Source organism: Protomyctophum bolini (assembly GCF_963924005.1).
Source record: "Protomyctophum bolini genome assembly, chromosome: 7".
NCBI classification, from domain to species: Eukaryota; Metazoa; Chordata; class Actinopteri; order Myctophiformes; family Myctophidae; genus Protomyctophum; species Protomyctophum bolini.
This window is the reverse complement of record NC_137868.1, coordinates 20,993,719-21,015,878: the sequence shown is the minus strand read 5'-3', so window position 1 is coordinate 21,015,878 and position 22,160 is coordinate 20,993,719. Positions and strand designations below refer to the sequence as shown.

At 41.5% G+C, this 22,160-nt stretch overlaps 1 protein-coding gene across 2 annotated transcripts in view; it reads left to right on the top strand.

The window, feature by feature from the left end:
• The window catches only part of LOC308317882 (ubiquitin-conjugating enzyme E2 E2), a 33,758-nt gene extending 11,626 nt beyond the window's left edge, over positions 1–22,132 (top strand). For both annotated transcript variants that reach the window (XM_080767227.1, XM_080767228.1), the window contains exons 4-6: positions 13,004–13,136; positions 19,326–19,473; positions 21,325–22,132. In XM_080767227.1, coding sequence (XP_080623353.1) covers positions 13,004–13,136; positions 19,326–19,473; positions 21,325–21,422 — 379 coding nt within the window. In that variant the 3' untranslated portion in view covers positions 21,423–22,132. The remainder of the gene's footprint in view (positions 1–13,003; positions 13,137–19,325; positions 19,474–21,324) is intronic.
• The last annotated feature ends 28 nt before the right edge of the window (positions 22,133–22,160 follow it).

Here is a 22,160-nt window from a genome sequence, read left to right as displayed (position 1 = left end):
CTGAATTAGAATGGAGGGCTAGGGGATAATAAACGGAGCCAGGGTTTTATTTACAGCATTGTAAAACATGAGCTGCTGCCACAGTGACGGGAAAGAAAAACTTCCTGAAAGAAAGGACAGATTTTTAAACCGCTGCCTCAGTGTATACATCCTCAGCTCAATACCAACGGTTGTTTAGATTGATTGAACCCAGCATGTGAAATTGCCTTCTTTAGGGTTAAAATCCACCCTTGGATGTGAAACTCTTGCACACATCTTATATACAAGTGAAAAGGTGTACCCATGCTCATTCTTCATGCTCTATCTCCGACCGAACCACACTTTTACCACACATCTCTATATGCAAAATAAATTCGCCACCCTCCCCGAACTGACATAGCCTATTTTTTAGCCGTTCAAGTTTCTTATTTACTCTGCAAATATTACTTTTATGAAAATCACGATCGAGCCAGCAGATAAACGGGTGCCACAACACGCCGAGAAACAAGGAATTTAACCACGCTACTTGCATACACTGCAACTCGCTTACAATTCGCAAACCTGGCAACACTGCCTGCCTCTTACGTCACCAGCTCTGCTCCTCCTGGCCTCCGTAGTCCGTCGCGCTCACAATCTGTCGCAGCCATCTTGCTTTTCTTTTGGATGGGCGAGTGGACATTTAATGCTAATAAATTAATTATAGGTCCAGCAAGCAAATCATGATGGTCTGATTGTGCTCAATAGGTCACAATAACATTCCGAAATTAGGTGTTGTGTTTTGTATGGCATTTTCCCCAGTAGTAGTTGCATATCTATCTCAGCTTTTGCCTGATAGCACACATGCTAACGTCAGCAGCCATAGCAACATACAGTGTGCGCAGACATAACATGAGTTGTTTACAACACAAACACACGGCCTTTTCACCACGCAATACACACAACAGCTCGGGAGTTATTAAACCGAACGTGGACGCTGTTTCAGTGTTACATTTGCTGCGCATATCGGAATAATTGTAACGGCATGCATGATAAATGTAACAACGCTAAAAAACACCATTAAACATATCGTTTTCACCTTAAAGCTATTACATTTCATTGAAGCAACTCCTTAGCATTGTTTTCATACCATGGATGTGATAAGATAATGTATCAAACATAAGGGAAATATTAAATAGGATCGGGTGTACCAGTTTGGCCATTTCTTTTTTTTCAATGGGGCAATACATTGATTAAACAAACGTTTGATTGATTGAGTTGTACAACGTTATACAACCCTAAACTAATTTTAGAATACACTACACAATACAATACAATTTTAGAACATATTTTGCACGTTCCATTTTTTTACTCAGAGATCCCTTTAGCTACACATGTAATATTTCCAGGCAACGGACCTACACATGCTATTTTTTAGCCGTTCAAGTTTCTTATTTACTCTGCAAATATTACTTTTATGAAAATCACGATCGAGCCAGCAGATAAACGGGTGCCACAACACGCCGAGAAACAAGGAATTTAACCACGCTACTTGCATACACTGCAACTCGCTTACAATTCGCAAACCTGGCAACACTGCCTGCCTCTTACGTCACCAGCTCTGCTCCTCCTGGCCTCCGTAGTCCGTCGCGCTCACAATCTGTCGCAGCCATCTTGCTTTTCTTTTGGATGGGCGAGTGGACATTTAATGCTAATAAATTAATTATAGGTCCAGCAAGCAAATCATGATGGTCTGATTGTGCTCAATAGGTCACAATAACATTCCGAAATTAGGTGTTGTGTTTTGTATGGCATTTTCCCCAGTAGTAGTTGCATATCTATCTCAGCTTTTGCCTGATAGCACACATGCTAACGTCAGCAGCCATAGCAACATACAGTGTGCGCAGACATAACATGAGTTGTTTACAACACAAACACACGGCCTTTTCACCACGCAATACACACAACAGCTCGGGAGTTATTAAACCGAACGTGGACGCTGTTTCAGTGTTACATTTGCTGCGCATATCGGAATAATTGTAACGGCATGCATGATAAATGTAACAACGCTAAAAAACACCATTAAACATATCGTTTTCACCTTAAAGCTATTACATTTCATTGAAGCAACTCCTTAGCATTGTTTTCATACCATGGATGTGATAAGATAATGTATCAAACATAAGGGAAATATTAAATAGGATCGGGTGTACCAGTTTGGCCATTTCTTTTTTTTCAATGGGGCAATACATTGATTAAACAAACGTTTGATTGATTGAGTTGTACAACGTTATACAACCCTAAACTAATTTTAGAATACACTACACAATACAATACAATTTTAGAACATATTTTGCACGTTCCATTTTTTTACTCAGAGATCCCTTTAGCTACACATGTAATATTTCCAGGCAACGGACCTACACATGTCAGCTACCATAAACCACTTCAAGTTATTAGGACGAAATAACTGACAGGAGTGACGGTGCTGTGCTGTGAGTAAACTAATAGGGGAGAGCCGCCAAGGATGTAACATTTTGCACGTTTCATTCTTTTACTCAGAGATCCGTTTAGCTACACATGTAATATTTTCAGGCAACGGACCTACACATGTCAGCTACCATAAACCACTTCAAGTTATTTTTTTGATAAAACAGGTCGGGAGTTATTCAACCGAACGTGGACGCTGTTTCAGTGTTACATTTGCTGCGCATATCGGATCAATTGTAACGGCATGCATGATAAATGTAACAACGCTAAAAAACACCATTAAACATATCGTTCTCAGCTTAAAGCAATTACATTTCATTGAAGCAACTCCTTAGCATTGTTTTTATACCATGGATGTGATAAGAAAATGTATCAAACATAAGGGAAATATTAAATAGTATCGGGTGTACCAGTACCAGTTTGGCCATTTCTTTTTTTTCAATGGGGCAATACATTGATTAAACAAACGTTTGATTGATTGAGTTGTACAACGTTATACAACCCTAAACTAATTTCAGAATACACTACACGATACAATACCATTTCAGAACATATAATATTGGCCAATATGTCAAATATGTAAATATTACATATAATGGCATTGAATGGAAGCGGACCATTTGTAACACATGTTACAAATGACCCGCTTTTGCAAGTTTTCTTTGCAGTTGCTTACAGACCAGAATGAACGTGAATTCCGTCTAAACACGATGCAAACTAATGAAGAACATAAGCATGAACACATCCATGTGGATTTTTATTCACCAACACCAAAGACAAAAATTGTACCACACATATACTCCAGGTGTAAAATTAGACGCATTTTGAAGGTAAACACTTCAAACTTCAAACTCCTGGCCACGTAGAGTACGTTGCTGTACACATACTGACGCGATGGCGTCATGGTGGCGTTGACCAATCAAGATATAACGTCCATGTTACAACCGTGAAGCGTTACAACCTTGGCGGCTCTCCCCTACATTTGTTACTAACATTAGGTTGTGGCGAAGTAGACACGTGGCCAGCAGATACTGTGTTTTGGACAAACAGGCTAGGTATTGGTGTTGATTTGGGTCAACTGGACAAACAGCGTGGTGTTGTTTTGTGTCTGTGTTTGTGTTGGAGCGCCTCAGTGTGGCCGTACAGGTCATGTGCAACCTCTTCCACAGAGAGATGGAGACACTAAATCTCAGCTGGACAAACATGTTTGCATGCATGCATCGCTGCCTTGCATGCTGTGTGCTACTGTTGAGTCTGTCACTTACTTTGACTGATTTATGGCATTGTCTTTCTGTTAAAATCCAACTATGTTAATTTAAGAACTCTGGGCATATAGGTCATTGTTTATTCACTGTGCACACGTGTAGCCTATTGTATGTCAGACTGTATGTCTGTCCCACAGTCACAATCCTTTAGTACTTAGGCTGTGGAAATATTCAGGACAAAACAATGGTACATTTCCAATAACCCATTCGTTACTACATGTGGAGTCAACTCCCGCCATTTATTTCTTCCCATAGTGCGTGGCAAAGTCGCTCTGGGATGAGTGCGCGCGTAGCGCGCACGAAATTCTAGTAAACTACATGTGTTCAGCCTTTTCCCTCGCAAAACAGGCTTGTTGCCGAATTAACCATCCAGTCAGTAATTGCAGTATTCATTGTGCAGATGAACAGTAAAAGGCTTGATTAAAAACTAACCATGTCATTTGAGACAATAAAGATGAGAAACTGGAGGAAGATGGTGTCACCTCGGCCGTGGAGCTACATGGTGGTCTTGGGGCTTTTTCACGGTCGGGGGGGAAAGTAGATTGCTTCATTAAAGTCCCTGTTCTGATAGCCTCAGCAGCCAGGCTGATAGAATGGAAGATCTTAACTAAATGAGTATACCATTAGGGGGGGGGGGGGGGGTAGTGCCTGGGGGGGAAAATGAACTAGAATGGCGAATAATACACCTAATAGCTTTATTTTGCACACGGCGGTATTCACAAGCTGAAAAACATACTGATTTACATTAAATTACGGGTTTACTTTTCCATGGTTATTTATTGTTTTGACATAGAGTGTTGACACTCACTGCTTTTCACTGATAGTACTGCCATGCTAAGCAACTGCCCTTTCGCTTGCTGGCTTGCTTTTGAAGTGGGCAGGTTTTGTGCCTGCTGATGTTGCTATAGTGCTGGTACCACTCACACTCTTTTTAAAATGTAAAATTATGTAGTCTGTAAGTAACTTTATTGTAGGCTATTTGCACAATTGTGCAAAGACAAAAGTTCTACATTCTGAAGTAAAAATGTTATTGCTTGTTAGTGGTAATAAAGTTGGTGGAACAATTTCATTAATACAAATGATTAATGTCAGCTATTGACATTTCATTGACCATGTATCTGCAGTATCAAGATATTATGAAGAACAAACATTTATTCCCTGCATTCCTTCATCTCTTGTCATTATACTGGAAAACATTCTTTGAATGTCCTTTGCATACATTTAATTTAACTTGGAAACCTAATATGTAATGCACGTTTTCATAGCACCCGTTTTAATTGTCTGTGTCCCTTTTGTGCCCATACTGTATATGGAGATCTCTGTATCTGTCTGCCTGTGTCTGAAGAGTGCAAAAGGAGTGGGAAATTTGGTATATAGCTTTTGTTATTGGCCTAAAATATTGTCTATATACATACATTCATTAATCCACTTGCTGACCGACTGTCTGTATTGAGCAATTTCTTTTATAAGGGTGTATATGTGATCATACCGTAACAGCTTAGTGCCCGAGATAACAAGATAAACTTACGTTTGTCCAGGACACCATGCCTGAGAAACTTTTTTTATAGCATTTTTAGACGACCCCTCACGTCCATGTAAACATGGCCAAAATCCCTGCGTGCACGCACACACACACACGCAGTCTTTATTTGCATTATGGCTGATAATGCACTCAAAATGCAATATTCTGGGCTTCATTAGAGCTTAATTTGACTTTGATATGACAAACTGCAATCGCATGGACAGACAACCTCCATTGCTCTGAAATGAGACGGCCTCCTTTCAGTTCCGGTTCAAACTGAAGTAAACATCTGCTAGCTTTTTCAGCTTTTTCCCCATGCCTGATAAGGCTGGCACTTCATAGGTAGAGGTCTGGCGCCCTCTGGTGTTGAAGGTGTTAACAACCCATATAAGGCAAACATGTCAAAATGTCATTACGTTTTGAGTAGCATGTGACGTATCAAACCAGGGCTTTCATGATTCTGAATCCATTCCAAGCATTAGTTTTTCACAAAAAACACTCCTTGGGCTAAAAACGGTCATAGTCGTCAAGACTCGTCATCACAAATGTGATGAGGTCAGCACATTTTGGGCAAGAGGCTATGGCTGTTTTTAGCCCAAGGAGTGTTTTTCGTGCAAAACTAATGCTTGGAATGGATTCAGAATCATGAAAACCCCCTAGTTTGACATGTCACATGCTACATAAAGCATAAAGATTTTTTGAAAATCTTGCCTTTTATATAAGCTGTTAATGGTATGGTCACATATATCCCCCTATAAAAAATGCTCAATACCGACAGCTGGTCAGCAATTGAATTCATGAATGCATGTATATAGACAATATTTTAGGCCAAAAAATAAATAAACGATATACCAAATGTCCCACTTTAACTATTTTTTTGCTACGCTAGGTGGCAGCAAAGTGTAGCTAACCTTTGCCAGGCGATCCAGTGATTTTGTACCTAGTAGACGTCCCATAGCTGGGGGGTACGAACATATTCGTACTTAACTAGCTAGACTGGTTAATTAATCAAATGGCAGGTGTGGGGTTGCCATGACAAGGAGGCTGTAAAAATCTACATGTGAGGGGACTTAGGCTCGTTAGGTCTACTGGCAGAGCCTGATCAGAGCCTTTTGTGGTGTTTCTGGACAACTGTGTATCCCACCGACTCAAGGCGGGGCACTGCACTCCCTGTGGTGGTGTGGAACGTGTGTGTCAAATCTGAAGTCGGTGGGGCAAACGGTTCTCGAGTTACGTGGATTACAGACGTACGTACATAGACACCAGGGGGGCAGTCAGACACATATTTTGTGAGGCCACTAAGGAAATCGGCATTTCCTGAAAATTCATATAATGGCCTGTTGTGGCGCTGTCATTGGGCTCAAAAAACCCCATAGCTCCATAGAGATCCATGTATTTGGGCCCAACTTCACCTAGACTGTATACCTTAATAAACATGGTCATGAATACTTTCTGCTTCCAGTCACTAGTTTAAAGTCTCATTTCTAATGTCATAATATTCTTTTTGGATAATTATGGTTTATTAAAATAATTACCATAAAGTCGCGTATGTTCTGAGGGGTGTGGCCACCGTTACAATCTATGAACGGGACCCCCCACCCACTCGTGTCAAAATAAAAACCAACAAAGAAGAAGGGGGGAAGTCCCGCCTCATTGTCTGTGCCAGCCAATGGCTCAGCTGGGCCCAAACGGATCTAGAAAGATGGCGATTTACAATTCAAGGACTGACAGGCTTCATTTTACATCCATATCAGACCCGGAGAACGCTTTGTCCATATTTATTACAGTCTATGATAGACACCTATGTGGTGCATTTATAGTGGGATGACTAACTAGCTTTGCAGAACATTTTTTCTATCCAGTTTTAACTCCCCAACTTTGCTGTTCTGACTGCTCATTCATTTTCAAATTTGTTAAAGTGAGCAACTCTCCAAGACACTATAATCTTTGATATTATGCCAATGTACAGTAAAACTTGGATATGCTTCAGTGATGCAGTCCTTACTTTGTAATCCAGGACTTTTTTTAAATTCTTTATGTTCTGTTTGATGAGAATACAATTGCCATAGATGTAAATGCAGGGAGTTCCATATTTTAGACCCCTGAAGCCTATAATAAATTAAGATTGAGACGTACAGGCATTTGGAGGTCTGAGGTGATTTGAGCTACGTGTTGGATAATCATGAGCCTGAGAATTATAACAAAATAGATTATGGAAAAAGGTGGGAAGGGTTTTCCCCAGTGAGCCATGAACAAATAGACCAATTTGAATTTGGTTCACTTGGTAAACACTGAGGACACCTAATCGACTAAATAAAGCCTGAGAAGAATGTCTTGGATGTACGGTACACAACTTATTGTTCTTACAGCTCATTTCTGAAGACGGTATAATGGCTCAAATTTGGTCTGATGAGTAGTAGCCCAGACTATATTACAATAATTAATATACGGATAAATCATAGAATAATATAACAGTGGCTACCTCAGAGCTGATCAAATGACGGGTTTTACGTAAGATACCAATAATACTCTTAGCAATTTTTGTAGATAGACATGTGATTTTTGCACTATTGTCAAAGGTTATTGCACTATTGGATTAAAACTCATCCAGTGCCACCAGTTGGGTACCAGTTTTGGCCCTCGTTGCCACCGAAGCCCATTATAAATAAAAATAAAATAAAATTAAATGATATTGTGCATGTCATGTGCCTGCACACCAGATTCGAAGAATTTTCTAAATATGGATTAAAGATATTTTTTTCTTTTTTTTTTTAAATGCGTCCAAAGGCACCATTGGCACTCTCGGCCACCAGGGGGAGGCGTCCAAAGGCGTCAGGTGGCACTGAGACAGTTGTTTAATTGCTTTAGATATGAGCACCATCTGAAATACAATATTTTACCCGTTGGGACAGCGGGTCAGTTTATGTCAGATTAGACATGGTTGCACAAATTCAAATGGATAAAAAGGTATTTGTTATGTGTAGTTCTGTTTCCAATATTTAAAATGTGCATCTGTATGCGACAATGAATGGTGTGAAGGTGTCCCAAGTCTCTCCCTCTTCTTATCAGCACAGAGAGTGAGTGACATCGGCTGATCATCTGACTGCATCTCCTCTCTCCTCATCAATTTAATCACAACCTGAAGTCTCAGGGGGTGGGGGGGTGATTACCCCACAGACAGACAGACAATAAATGCAAGATTTGCGACTTGACATAGATTAGCCCAGCTCTCATATCATAAGATAAAGGTTATCATATGTCGGCATAATCTGTACATTGCCCCGTGTCTGGGGATGAGGTAATGTAGATGATTGAATAGGGCAGAGAGCACCCTAGTCTGGCACGCTGCTCTGTACCATAGGATGGAAAGGTCATTCAATATATATGGAAATTAGTACGACTTTCCTTGCTTATGGATCATGTCTTGTTACTCTGATAGTGTTCATGATGTGCTGAATTGAGGTGAGGGGTATGAATGAGGAAGTAAGCCTGTAGTACATTATTTTCCATGAAGAAACCATTTTCTAAAGGGCCCCTTGCATCAGTGGCTTCCTGCGTTTCCAAAGCACTGAATCTCTTGTTTTGTTTTGTGCATTGATACGGCTGTGTTTGTCCAAGTGACGCATATAACAAGATCAATGCAAGGTGCAATTACTTGCTCATCTCTTACAGTTTCAAATATGTTGACTCGACTCCTTTTTTGCTTTAGATTGCTGTCTTTTGCACAGAGAAGAATTGTTGATTCTATTAAAAAAGAAATGATGAAGTGCAAACGGGGGAGATGGATCCTTAAAGACTACCCTTGCAGTAAAAGCCTGAAAGTGGTGTGAATCGTGGTGAGACGTTTTATTTGGGTGTATCATTGCAGAGGCAGCACTCCAGCCAGCTGTCGAAGCGAGTTCCCACATGATTGTAATCTCCGAGGACAGGGCTGTGGCAGATTCTCACGGACACCCGCACTCTAATGTATCCCAGACTCAAGAAACAAATGACCCAGATACTCACTGAGTCAAGGAATTCTGCCGACATCTATTGCAGAACGCAGATGTAGCATCACTCTCGCATGTAGTACTCTCACTCACTCACTTGCACAGAGGGTGTAGGTGTAGGCTAATTGTGGGCAGCAACAGACCCAAAACTCGTGAGCCGTGATGTATCATGTTAATGTCATATATTTGTGCCATCTGTCTGAGTTGAAGAAAAGTGTTTTCCCAAAGTCAGACGGAGGAGAGAGAGCTTCTGTTTTTTGTTTTGTTTTAGAGGTTACACCATCAGGCTAATTGAGGCTGCACAATTTTAGGTCTGGTGTCATATTATTGGGCGGGGTTTGCTCTTCTCTCTCCTTGAGCAACTTGTCATTAGGGATGTAACGGTATACAGTTTTACAGTATACGGTGCTATCGGTAGTACGAGCCTTTGCTCGTACTACTGTGCCCACAATAGAAATTAACCCTTTAGATTTTATACCTCTTCAAATGCTTCCGTCATACAGTATGGAGAACGGAAGCTTGGATCTTGAGTAAGCGATAAAAGCGGAATTGTAGCCTCCTCCCCACTTCCATTTAATGGAAGTGGAGAGGAGAAACAAATGTATCCTTATATCTATCTATAAAAGCACCGAAAACAAAGTAAAGATATTTTACATTTCAAAATATATTTTTGTGAACGTGACTTTCAGTTAATAAAAACAGAAATGTTTCTTCAAATCATGGACCATAGTGGCTTCTCTGTGGATCTCGGGTGTCCTGTTGATGAGGTCATAATGGTGACAACAGTGATGGATTGACAGATCGATAGACAGACACAGGGACACACAAACGCTTATCTGGACTGCTCACACCATAGGCACCACGCTGTAAAAAGCTTGGTGCGTTGAACACGCAACGGGGTCTAAAATACTGTGCAGTCAGACCTTGAAGCCTAGAGCCGTGTGGAGCTCATATGTCTCCATATTTGAGCAAAAACTCCAGAAGCCTATTTGAGCAGAATTTGTGGGGAATATACATATGCTGTTCTAGACCAGTGGTTCTCAACCTGTGGGTCGGAACTCCCAGGGACGACCCCAAATTATTTTGTGGGGTCCCCAGATAATTTGCTTAATGTGCAACATTTTCTCACTCAAAGTAAACAAACCAAGATGCTAAATTTAAGGATTTAATAGCTTTTTCAATACCTCTAAAAGAAACAAAAAAGAACATTGCTTGCAGTTAATTGCACGAGTCGGTTGCAATCAGAACTTGATTTTATATGGATATATTGCCAAGGTCAAGGTATCATAAACATAATGGTTAACTGCTGCTATTATCCGCACATTAATGTAGGCCTGTGTGAATAGGCTCCACGTAAAGACTTGCTGACGGTACGATTCAGCTCAAGTCTTTATCTGGCTGCCCTCTGCATGCCAGCTGGAGTTTGTTGCGGTGACCGCACCACCACTTACCCCTCTCTCTCTCACATTTATGATCAAGTAAGAGACGCTCAGAGCCTGAATGAGGCAGCTCTCAGGAGCAGACGCCACAAAGCACCACATGCAACCTCTGAGCTGGTGGGGGGGCGGAGGTCTCCAAGCAACGGCCAGTGGTGGCATGCACATTCAGCTATTGACTTAGCCTTTACGCGGGGGCTCTTGTGCGGCTGTCAGCGCACACAGCAGTATCGTGGCTGAGCGGAGCCTCTGCCATGCCGGCTCGTCTCTTATCTTCGCGTCTTATCTTAGCTACGAGCTCAAAGCCTCAAAGGGGGTGAAGCGTCTGCTTCCATTTGGAGGTGCTTTGAAAAGGAAACATAGTCTCTTTATATACCTCAGAGAGGGAGAAATTTAAATCATACGATGGAAATGGGAACATTACCTTGAGGCGTGTGGAGCACACAAATGCATGCGTGTCATGGATGGAACATCGCCTTGAGCATAGACCAGGTGAAAGGAAGTCTGATTTCACCAACTGAGAAGGTATTATATTATACAAATCTCAGTTGTCATCTTCTCTCCTCTGCTTACCACATAATCAAATATTTGGGGTGTAACGGTTCATCAAACTAGTTGATTTAATTGAGTATAAACAAGCTAAAATTGTTAAAAGTGTGAGCTCGTAGATCTGCTATTTTCACTATTTTTTACTCTACATCATTGTGCGACAAAGTACAATATTTTTTTTTGGATGGATAAAAATCTAATTTAAATAAGAACCACTTCTCGGTTATTCGATTAATCGAAAAAGTAATCGCTAAGAAAATAATCAACAGTTGTAGCCCTATCATATGTCCATTGTCCATGGGTACACACACTGCAGTCAATCAAGGAGCTTGATTGATTGCACCCCGATTAGACCCATACTGTTCCGACTTATGAGGTTACTGCACACTTGTCATTCCTGTGAAATGTATTTCTGTGTGCGATCACCTCCCTGCTCTTTTACACACAAACTGAAATACCACCTCAACATTCATTTGGCTCATTATAGGAACAAATGGCTAAAATGTTCCTTCCAATGGGGGTGTGTGCGTGCGTGTGTGTGTGCGTGTGTGTGTGTGTAATAAGCATTTTATTCAACCCAAAGAAAAAGGATCCAACAGATTTCCTTTGTCCCTGGAACAAAACGAGTCCAGATTTGTGGGCCCCTTATCAACACCAAATGTAGTCTTAACCAATTCCCCAGAGAAGACGTGATCATAATTAACTAATTAAAGAAGGCTTAGGAGAGGAGAGGGGCAATACGAACGGGCAGCAAAGGAGATTAGCGGGAATTTGCATGTGTTGACACTGAAGGAGGAAGGTGGTATCTAATGTCTAAATTCTATTTGTCCATTGTCAAGGACACACGGAGCCAAATGCTTGTTTCATTCTTTGCTATTTTATATCATTATTATGAAAGTACCGTAGAAATCAGTTTATGCCAATAACTGTCTTTGCGAGCACGTAAGAAATACAATTTTAATTACATCTTTTGTAACTAGTGTCGACTCCTCACACATGCTCTTGAATATCATCAGGTCAGAATTAAAGTCTGGTAATTACACCAAATCGGTGGGATTGTTCATTGTCCCAGGCTTTGTGATCTGGACATTGTCCCAGTTCTCCTCCTGGCGCTGCTCCAGCACAGGGTCTTACCACAAACAACTGTGGGGGAGGGACATCTTAATATGGAAATGCATTAATTACCAGAACCACACAACAGATGCGACCTTCAGCCTTGTTCAACATAGCTACTCATCTATAAAAGAGAAAAATCACTTTGCAGTGGCTGCCCTTTAAATGTCCCCAAAACTATTCTATGTTTAGTAATTACTGATTTATTGTATGATTATTGCATGTTTTGTAGAGTTTTGTCTTTAACCACTTGAACCCCAGAATCCCAATGCTGGGGAAATGGCAGATCTACAAGCTCACAACAAGCCATGTTGCAACACACTGAGAGCTTATAGCAAAGAGATGTGATATAGATCGAATACAGTTCAACTCTGTTTGACTAAGTATAGAGGGTCTAAGTGGGTAATGTTTTTGTTTCAGTAATGTGTTAGGAATGCCTTAACAGCACAATTCTATCTAAAGCCAAATCTCCTGCTTAAGAAAAAAATTGTACTGGGCCAAAATCCCCATGGCTTCTTCGTCATTTGCAAATCTCCCTTCATTAGCTTGTCAGAAGACGGCATTTAGCTCCTCAACAGCTCTTTCATTTCAATCTCTTGTCCTCCCGCTGGCAGTTTGAACAGCAGGGTATCTATTCCATTGCACCTCAATGATTAACATATTAACGCATCTTCTGTTTTCCAGCGCTGGCCCCAAAGGAGACAACATCTATGAGTGGAGGTCGACTATCCTGGGACCGCCCGGCTCTGTCTATGAGGGAGGCGTCTTCTTCCTGGACATTGCCTTCACACCTGACTACCCCTTCAAACCACCCAAGGTCAGCAGCCAGTAGTCACAGCTGTCTTACAGCTTGTTTAGAATTGTTCAGCAACTGCGATTTGAAGTGGTTTCAGGCTCAGCTTTAATGGATTCTTAGGTTTTTGTTTTATTACGTGTTGTCCTTTTTAAGTGGTTTTCATTATCAAACACACTGTGTGTGTGTGTGTGTGTGTGTGTCTCTCTCTCTCTCTCTCTCTCTCTCTCTCTCTCTCTCTGTGTCTCATGCTCTGACTCTCCATACTCCCTGTTTCTTGCTCTTTGAGCTGTGTAACCGGCAGCTTGGTGTTTGACAGCAGACTCAAACAAATCCACAGGCTCCGGCCTGGCTCTCTGTAGCCAGAGGGCTTGAGTGTTTCCGCCTCCCCCTCCCACCCTTGCAAGGTGATCTGCAGCCCCCATCTCTCTAACCCCTTTCCTCCACGCCGTTCTTTTTTCACCCGTAGCTGCCATACACTGTCTCACACAATGGAAATGCTCCAATGGATCCTCGCTCTGAATGCACTCTTTGGAACTCGCAGATTTTCTAGGTCCAGGGATGCCCCCCCCCCCCCCCCCCCCCACACACACACACACACACCCTCCACACACAAACACACATTTATTTTATTTTATTCGGAACAGAGCGGAGCCCTCCCGAATTGACGAGCTGCGTGGATGAGTTTCAGCTGCATGGGGGAGGGGCTTTGAGCCGGGTGAGCGCCGCTTGCTGGGGGGATTATTTATAAAGGCCTGTCCTGTGTGATTTTGGGAATGGCAAGGCTCATTAGAAGTTTCCTGTGGAAGGTCGGGGTCAGGCAGGCCAGATGTTGGTGATTGAAGTAGGAGAAGGGGGGTGTCAGGTGTCACGACCAAACAGTTGTTAAGCACAGGTCCAAGCTGAGGCAGCTCTAAACAGTTTGTTTGTTGGTGGGGTCTTTTGCTAAATGAGAATGCCACCCGGCCGCTCTAACTCCATCCTTGTTTCCTTATTTGTCCTTATTCAGGGAGGTGGGGGCTTTTGTTATGAGCACAGTGATCACTCGCATTAGCTCAGACCCCTTAGCTATCATTACAACCAGTTACATGTGCTCAGCAATGCGATACAAACAAACAAATGATTTACGATCGTCTGATGCACTCACCATGGACAGCCCTCGCACCTTTTGAGATACAGCACTTTAAAAATCCTGTTATAATGGAGGATCAATTGAGCTGGATTTGAAAATCCCATAGCTGGTGGGGACGGAGGCTCTCCATACTAACCGGACCAATGCTGCAAGGTAAATTGATGGTCGTATATGGAGTATACGGTTGTCTACAAACATACGTGTATTTAGCACCAGTAGGTACCGATAGCCTAGCTACGTTTTATAAACGTAAATGGCATCAAAAATGTTAAACAAGCAGTGTACACTACAGTCAAGTCTATGGACTTTTAATGTTTGTTCAGAGCACTTTACACAAACATTACCAGGCGCTCCTCACTTCACACAAGTGTGATTTTCTTTAATTACTTGGCTAATGTAATGATATTGTTACTGTGATGTGGCTAAATAACATTGTTGACCCAGTCTCCCACAACCCACAGTTTATACAGCTTGCTGGTGCAGTGTTCCCTCTCATTAATTTACACTGGGTGGTTATTAACCCATTCTGACCTGAGATCAGATTCTAAAAATGTCTTCTACATCCTGACAGTTTTCTGAAAAAGCTATGTTTCCATGTCAGTCGTTCTTCGATTTTTCAAAAATAGCAGAACTACAAGCTCGTAGTGTGCCACTTGGTGGCGAGCTATGAGCTTGTAGATCTGCTATTTTTAAATAGCTAAAGCATAAAATGCTAACACCAAAAGGGGTTCCTGCCTATAATGGGTTAATTACTGTTCTGGGAGTTGTATATCAAAACAAGGGTCACGTTGTTATTGTTTTGGTAGGCCTTCAATATACACCACGCTGCCCTCTGTTGGCTGGTCTAATGACATGAAATGGAAGATGTTCCAATGAGAGCTATAGATGGGCCTTTTTAAAGGATGTTATACATTTCTGCATGTTCACAAGATTCAGGTGAACAGTGCCCCATAAGTCCCTCAACAATTCAGTTAGTCAGGAAGTCATTTATCAAATACTCCTCACTGGCTGTAATAAGATAAAGCAATCTTATGTAAACGGTACAAGTCTGGCTAGATGCATGCAATGTTTACAGGATTGTGTTAAAGAGTCCTCAGTGGAGTATTGGCACATTTTGCTGTCAGTGATGCTGATCCCCTAGGGTAGGTACCCTCACAAAAAACATGCAGTAATCCTGGTCTCTAAACTACCTCCCCCTGGCCAGCCGGGGCGCCTGATGGAGGGGAAAGGATCTGGTCAGAATAACGTGTTCCTTCCACGCACTACGTCCGGCCGGGGAAACTCCCCTCTGTCAGGTGAAAAGAAGCGGCTTGGACTCATGCATAGAAGGAAGCATGAGGTCAGTCCGCTGCCCTCCCCAGGTTGGCAGAGGAAGTGAAGGGCCCAGGATTACATTAGATAATTGACACTGGGTGAAAAAATGGGTTGGGAAAAAAAATTGTGGGATACTGATTTGTCAGACTTTTCAATGGTGTCTCACCACTCGTTCAATCTTATTGTTTGTTCTATCCACACAGTGATATACCAGGGCTGGGGAGGATTTGCCAGTGACTGGAGCATTCTAGAATTCACTATCCATTTCATCAATGCATAGAAATTGTGAAAGGAAGGCTTGGCTGATGGACGGTAGTTGTCCATACTGCACAGGAGATAAGATAACCTGACGCTGCCAGATCCAAGAAGCTTGCTACACAAGTTTGTTTCACAGCTTATTGGGATCTGGGATCTCGGGAGGCAATTCGATGACGGGGCTGTTTATTTTTTTCAAGATACTTGGTAGATGATTGGATGGGACCGTCTGTCTATCACCGTGTGGGCGTGCAAACACAACCAATCATATTGACGTGTCTATATAGCTTCACATCCGGTTTCGCACATATCCCGCCCTTAGCTCACGCTGTTTGGTTCGGTACAGGAGCTGTTCGGTGTTAGCTCAACTCCCTGAGAGATCCCAGATGGTTGTTGTGTTGGGGAACATGGTTACCCAATACCGCCCCCATCTGGCAAAGTCAGGTTAGAGATAAGAAGCATGCTCTTTCAAATGCTCCTTATTCGGATTGTAAATTGCAGTACAAATGAATGTACCCTTGTTACCCTACAACAAGAATAGCTGAAGCTTGACCTTTGTTCTGCATATAAATGTCACATTTGGTCAGGGGAAGTGCGAGAGTGACCCTATCCTCTCCCTCCACTATTGTGGAGCATATAATTTAGCATGGCACATAACCCTCAAATGCTGCAGTGGCCAAATTTAGAGAACTATGGCTCCCAGGTGGTTTTAACCACTGGGTCTTTTTGCAGATTATGCTCTGTGGAGGTATTTGTTTGTGTATTCCATCCAAGTTTCCCAGCTCAACATGGTTGCTTTGAATGCTTGGCTTAATTTGAAATTCAGAAATCTCCACAAATAATGCAGGATTTTTTTCATCAGCAAGGCTTGCCAGCTGCTTACTCACTGCAATAATAACAGGAAACTAGGGGAATAGAAGATATGTGGGGGAAAGTGAAGGGATTGTCCGTTATGCAATAAGATTTCATCAGATTTCCTAAAGACATAATCCACCCTCCAAGTTTAGGTGAACAGATTTACTTTGGCTTGTGTTATACAGGACTTTATTCTTAATGAAACTTCATGAAATGGAATTTCGATATATTTATTTATATCGGAGTTCAAATTAGTTAATAGGACAAATCTAGCTCTGGTCCATAGTTTTGGGAGTTCTCCTTAACGCAATGGTACTTTCTCCTCACACCCATGGTAGCACAGTGGCCGCAGCCTCTCGTCCTTATAGGCCAGTCAATCTAAGATTTGACCCAAAAGAAAACACTCTTGGATTGACTGGCCTATTGGTAAAACTACACTTTAAAAATACACTTTCACTACTCGCCAAAACGGTTTTAAGATGAACACTCAGAGCCCCCCACCTCACGTTTAAAATACACTTTTTGACCAAAATGTAAACTAATCTACCGGATGGCAGAAATGTTTCAGTCACTCCGCTGTGGCCTCTGCAGATCTGTTAAGATTTTTACTAAAGATGAGATGGTGTGATGGTGTACATCCCTGTGGTGCGTACGCAAGAGAATCGAAAGTCCCATAGCATTAAGGAGAACGGAGGTAGGAAAAAAACACCTCTCAAAGCCAGGGTCCAGGTAGCCATAGCATTTATTTGTATTTATGCAGCGGTGGGTAGTAATTCATTTTGTTTAGTCTGTTACATTTACGTAAGTATACTGTATTTGTGAAGGAAAAAATATTACTTTTACTCCTTTACATTTGGGCCAAATTTAAAGATGTAAAAGTAAACCTTTTCAAAGGATTTGGCCACATTGCACTTGTTAATTGTATTTTCACCCACTTAAATGTACATTCTATTGGTTTAATTCTACCAGACAGCCATTTTATTTTATTTCTATTGGATATGCATTTTTTATATTTTAGACATTTCAATTACATTGTCTCCACCAGGCCGAAGGCATGGGGAGAGAGTATGTTTTGCACTCCGTCCGTGTGTGTGTGTGTGTGTGTGTGTGTGTGTGTTCGTGTGTCCGTCTGTGGACAGCTTATCTCTGGCACCATTGGCTTGTTATTTGTTTCTAATAGCTGGGGGGGCAGCACCAAACATTTGAAGAGGACCTGTGATGTCATGAGATACTTTTAATTTATGTTTTTTCTATTCACTTGGTCATTAAGGTCCACAGAATGAGAGGTCTGCTCTGCCGGAAATATTGTGGAAAAAAGTTATGGCCATTTTTGTATACCCCACCAACGGCAAAATGTCATCATACTTTAAGTAGCATGTGACAGTTGATTTAGTTGACTAAAATGTATTTTGGCAGTCCTTGATGCCGTCGTAATGACTGATTTTACATTTAAAATAGCCGATCTACAAAACAGTCATGGCTTGTTGTGAGCTTGTAGATCTACTATTTTCAGCATGCAACCTGAAAACTAAATCAACACTGGTGTTTTGCCGGAAGTGTTGGGCCTGAAAATCTGTTGGACGTATTTCCCCCGGATACGTTAATTGTCGGCCAATCACAACACTCGTTTTGTAAACGGTTTTGTCTTTTCCTTGGGCGGTGATTCCGCTACTTTTAAAACACTCAACTGGCTAGGTCTTGCCCATCGTGCATAATAATGCCTCTGTATAACACCTTCTTTGTTTTTCATCTTTGTCAGCCGAGCTTAGTTTTAGCTCAATTTTATTCACACTTTTAGTCACACAGCAAAATAGCTGATCTACAAGCTTCAATGCATCGCACGTGAGTTTGTAGATGAGCAATTTTCATCACATGAGAAATCATAAATAAGATATCTGTCTTTGTTGTGGCAAATGCACACAACTGTACCACTCATCAACTGAAAAGAGGGGGTGTTCAGAACAAATATAAATCACCAAATGAACACACCACATAAATGCACAAAACTACACATAATGTCTCACAACATAATCCAACAGCACATTCAGCGAACATGCCCCCAGTGTTCAGACCTGACAGAGCAGAGAGTTTTGTCATGACTTTGAAAGCTAATCTTTGCAACTTGACAATTTTTCTAAATCATTAATTTGGCTAGTTGCTTAATAACACTCTGTGGTATGACAAATTGGGTATGGGGGGCTTTCCGGTAGGAATTGCTTGGTGGCGTGAGTGGTTTGATTGGTGTGCTTAAGAACATGGGTCAGGTTTCTGTATACCCCTTATTATTTTCTTTGTACGTGTTTAACTTTACAGACCAGCTACAATGGCTTTATTGTGAAATTTCCTAGTCGTGTCTCAGCCAATCACAATCTCAGCTGACTGGCTCTAAATGCATCTATAGCTACACTGTCTTGTGTCGGCACTCATGCGCTGCAAGGCATAGAGAGAGAGGTTCTTTTTTTTTTACCTTCTATTGTTAATTATAGCTCCATTATGACCACGGACAAGATCTAAAAGTGTGAAAAACATTTTAAGTTGATCAATAGTTGTCAGTTTGTCTTTACACTGAGGCCACCAAGAGAACTCTCCGCACATTTGATGCACTTTGCAAATTAAGTTGTCTTGTTTTTGATTCTGAACTGTGCGTACCTTTCCAGGTGACGTTTCGTACGAGGATCTACCACTGCAACATCAACAGCCAGGGGGTGATCTGTCTAGACATCTTGAAGGACAACTGGAGCCCCGCACTCACCATCTCCAAGGTGTTGTTGTCCATCTGCTCCCTTCTCACAGACTGTAACCCAGGTAAAATGACAATTTACTTGTTTTCAGATTATTTTCAAAATAGGAACAGTTAATTGTTATGTTGAGTAAATCGGGGCACGGGTCATGTTGAGGCTTCCGGTCGGCACAAACAACAAAAACATCTTGCATTTTAAAACATCTGATGAATTTCAATCAATCTTCTGCAGGGTTTCCACTACTCTAGCATGTGATTATTCTATATGACCCCCTCAGGACCGTCTGTGACATTAATAATAATAGATATAGTTAACACTCAAATTTTGCAGTGGAAATGTGATTAGGTTGAAGTTCTTCAAAACGACTGTGGCTAACTACTGTGCCTTTAAAGGTAGCTGCTTATTGTGGGGTTCGAAACCCCTTCCAGGGCGTAACTTGTCACAGCCACACTGATCCCGATAAATCAAAATGGGTCCTTTGAATTTGAGAGCTAGTTTATTTCATCCATATTATAGTAGATCATTTAAATAAATAAAACAATCATAAAATAAAATAAAACAAAATAGTCAAGAACTGATAGCAGTGTTTCATTGACCTGACTTGCACATTGATTGGGGACAGAGTACCTATGTTCCCCACCCGGCAAAAAAGGTTTTGTTTCTTACAGCGATAAACGTAACCTAACCCCTAACCTAAACCTAAGGTAAGTAGGGAACATAGGGATGACCACGTCCGCATTGATTGAGGTGCCTTGGTCACAAAACATTTGAAAACCATGTACTAGTATAGAGAATAGGTAGCTTTACATTTGTTAACGATACATATAACAAAATTCTGAGAAAAATACACAAGCCTAATGAACTATTCGAGCACATCCAGCTAAGGAAAGGTGTTTTGTTTCATACAACTGTGTGCACAGTTCAGGATGAGTTCCAATTAAACTGGGTAGCACGGGTCCACCCGGAACCGAATACCCGAGAGCCGAACCGAGAGGCAAGCCATCTCGGGCCCAAATATTGACTTGTCCCTCGGGCAGGGTCTGCGCCATTCCAAATTGTGGGTCTCGGTCGGGGCTTCTGAAATGTAGTTACCCGAAAGGAACCGTGAGGATCCGAGCTTTAAAACAAAATCAATAACGATTATAAACAGTATGAATTATCTGGGTGAAGCAGTGTTGACAAATGCATCTCTTGTAATATAAACACTGCCCTCCCTCCATTTACTGTATATTTCACAAATCTTAAGTTTTGCTGTTGTCGTTCCACAAGTTCTATCCACGGTGATCAAAGATCCATATTTTTGAACGAGAGGCAGGTGAGAAGTCAGAAATGAAGAGCTTAGTATATCCATCAGATCAAAACCACGGAGAGCGCCCTAGATTAGGAGATACGAGGCATACTTACTGCAGCGGTAAACTAGGAAGTGACCGGGACCGGGGGTGAACGAAGAGCGAAGCGTATGGTGGCCTTGGAGTCCAACTAAAAAAATAATAATAATCTGAATATTCTTCTCTCGTTTGATACCATTGAAGATGCGCTACAGTGGCTAAACATGTCCTAGCAACCTGTCTGTTGGATTGCTTATGACGTGTGGGCACGTCTGGTGGACTGAACCAGTTAATAAATATTTCAGTGTTCTTATTTACAGAAATATTGTGTGATAGAGCTGTACTGTACATTTACCCTGAAATACCTTGCTTTGTTATCCAAAGTGGATTACATTTTTTTCCCCCCAAGCAGTGGCGTACAGGAGACTGTGTAGTGTGTACACTCACCATTTGTGGCTGAACAGCTGTGATAAGCAGCAGGTTCATGGTTCAAGCCAGGCCAAGGTGCTGAACCCTGAAGTTCCTGCCAGTGATCGTTGGTTACATATACAATGACTTACACATTCTTTCTTTCTCTGTTGTTGCAGCTGACCCTCTGGTGGGAAGCATCGCTACACAATATCTGACCAACAGAACGGAACATGACAGAATAGCCAAGCAATGGACAAAGAGATATGCCACATAGACTCCCTGTCACTCAACCGTTCCCTTCCTTTACCACCCAAGTCCCTCCTCATTTTACCTCTCTCTACCTCTCTCCCCCTTAGTCTGTCAAAGCACATTCACTAAGTGCAACAGTATACCTGTCCCTCTACTGTCCCCTCTCCCTTGTCCCTCCTAACCTTTTATTTACCTTTTCTGTGTAAAGAACTGTCCTTTGTTCCTTGTTGACTTGAAAGCTTCTTTTTTATACAAAGAGTAGATTGGGATTTTTATTTTCCAATATCTGAATGTTGGAAGTATTGTATTGAGAAAAAAAAAATATTATAATTATCATACGCATTGTCCTTCAGCTATACAATATGTAATCTCGTTTTCTTAGTGGCACCTGGAACAAACATGCAGAATATATGCTTTTACTTTTTTTCTTCTAGTGTGTGTTCTTTTCTTTTTGATTTTGTATTTTTGTCATCAGTATATTATCTGCATGAAATAGGAGGAAGATTTGCATCAATGGAAATTTCATGCTTTTCAACTCCCTCTGGTTTTGTTTGTACTGTACGTATTTTTTCAAAGGCTTTTGAGGCAGACCACAAAAATATAGGTCTGCCTGTGAAAGAGGCAGGACTTGTATATTTACTGGCTACCCGCCACCTCTGCAATTGCAGAGTGGTTTGTTGTGCACTTGTATTACTGAAGCACCCAATAAAACACACTGTGGTTGGCTTGTGAGAATGCTCTCCTCTGTGTCCGAGTTTCTTGT